The sequence below is a fragment of the Orycteropus afer genome, unplaced genomic scaffold (assembly GCF_000298275.1).
Source record: "Orycteropus afer afer isolate SDZICR_OR568_19922 unplaced genomic scaffold, OryAfe1.0 scaffold00483, whole genome shotgun sequence".
Classification (NCBI taxonomy): Eukaryota; Metazoa; Chordata; class Mammalia; order Tubulidentata; family Orycteropodidae; genus Orycteropus; species Orycteropus afer.
Window position 1 is genome coordinate 838518 of NW_006922070.1, and position 1672 is coordinate 840189.

Consider the following 1672-nt stretch of genomic DNA (forward strand, 5'->3'; position numbering starts at 1 on the left):
CTCACAGCCCCTCAAGCTTCTCATCTATGCTTTAGAGTATTTGCTTACCAGGTGCTCATTTCATTTTGGCCAAGTGTTGACTGAAGAATAAAGACAGAGACATTTTATTTGGGGATAGGTACCAGCCCGGCTTATCTTATGGGCAGCCCACATATTCTCCTGAGAAAGAAGCTCTGCAATCATGTGCCAGCCCAGCCTCCAAGAGCGAGTCCCAGGTCACCATGCTGCAGGACCAGGGTTTCAGCCTGTGGATACTCATCAAACCCACCACTCTACCTACACAGATGTCTGCTTCTCTCGTGAGCTTTCTCGTAGGATTCCTGGGTAAGCCCTCTTCACTGCATACATTTTAAAGACCCAACTTATGTGTGTAGGTGAAGCAGGTGTGATGTGGAAGAAGGTGAAAGGTCTTAGAATATGTTAGTGACTATCTTTCTTAGCTAGTGCTGCTATAACAGAAATATCACAAGTAGGTGGCTTTAAAGAACAGAAGTTTATTTTCTCATAGTTCAGGAAGCTAAAATTCCAAGTTGAGGACACCAACTCTAAGAGAAGCTTTATTTCTGCTTTGGAGAAAATTCTTGTCCCTCAACGTCTGTAGGCTTGAGTTCCCCAGATCCTGAGGTCCTCATGTGGCATCTGTGTTCTCCCATTTGTGGTTCTTTGTCTCTGTGTCTGTGCTGCTCCTGATAACTCAGAAGTGATTAGGTTGAGGATATACCTGACACTGATAAGAACTTATTAGCTAGCAAAGAAAACTCTATTTCCAAATGGGATTATATTTGTAGCTTTAGGAGTTAGGATTCCAACACATATTTTAGGGGTATACAGGTTAGTCCATAACATTGAGTAACCTGAGTCCCGACATGTCACCTAGTGGTTGAGATCATCTTTATATTAGCAGGATAGATGTACCATAGCTTGATGATTGAAGAAGACAGGAAGAAAAGTCTATAAGCTGAGAGTGGCAGAAGTACAAAATGGATAACTTGAATTAGGTATTAGATGTGAAAGCATCAGGCCAATGATACATACCAATAACAGAGCTGAGAACCCAATGAGAATGGGCAGCAATATAGAAAAACCTTGTTTGCTAACCCATTCATGTTTTCAGTGACATTTTTGGATATCATTTTTGTGTTAGGCATTCTGCTGAGCACTTAGGATATCAAGAGAGTGATGGTCCTTGCTCTCACTGGGCTTCACAGGACAATGTGATTGGTGGCAAAGGAAAGGCATTACAGGCTTCTCTGAGAGCACATAGGAAGGGCACCTAATGCCAACCTGATGGTCAGAGAGAATATGGGTGGTGATGCCATTCTCTAAAATAGGGAGAAAAGACACAGATCATTGTTTTGGTTCTCTAGTGCTGCTCTAACAGAAAATACCACAGTTGGATGGCTTTAAAAAACAGGGATTTATTCTCTTACAGTTTAGGAGGCTAGAAGTCTGAGCTCAAAGTGCCAAGCTCTGGGGGCTAGGTGACAGCCCCTTGAACTTGGGCTTCAGCTCTGTCTCTTGCTCCTGGCCCACTGGAGCTGGAAGCTTCTCTTAACTAAGGGAGCTGCTGGCTTCTGAAGCTGACAAATTCAAGGTCAATAAATAAAATGGCACAGTCCCAAGATTACCAAACAACATGGCAGGCCACTTGTTCAAGTCCAGAGACAGTCCC

The 1672-nt window shown here is 43.3% G+C and overlaps 1 protein-coding gene across 1 annotated transcript in view; it reads left to right on the forward strand.

The window, feature by feature from the left end:
* Positions 1-1672, forward strand: part of SLC7A2 (solute carrier family 7 member 2) — a 24633-nt gene that overhangs the window by 18443 nt on the left and 4518 nt on the right. The window contains exon 9 of the mRNA XM_042782831.1: positions 119-324. Within this exon, the coding sequence (XP_042638765.1) occupies positions 119-324 (206 nt within the window). The remainder of the gene's footprint in view (positions 1-118; positions 325-1672) is intronic.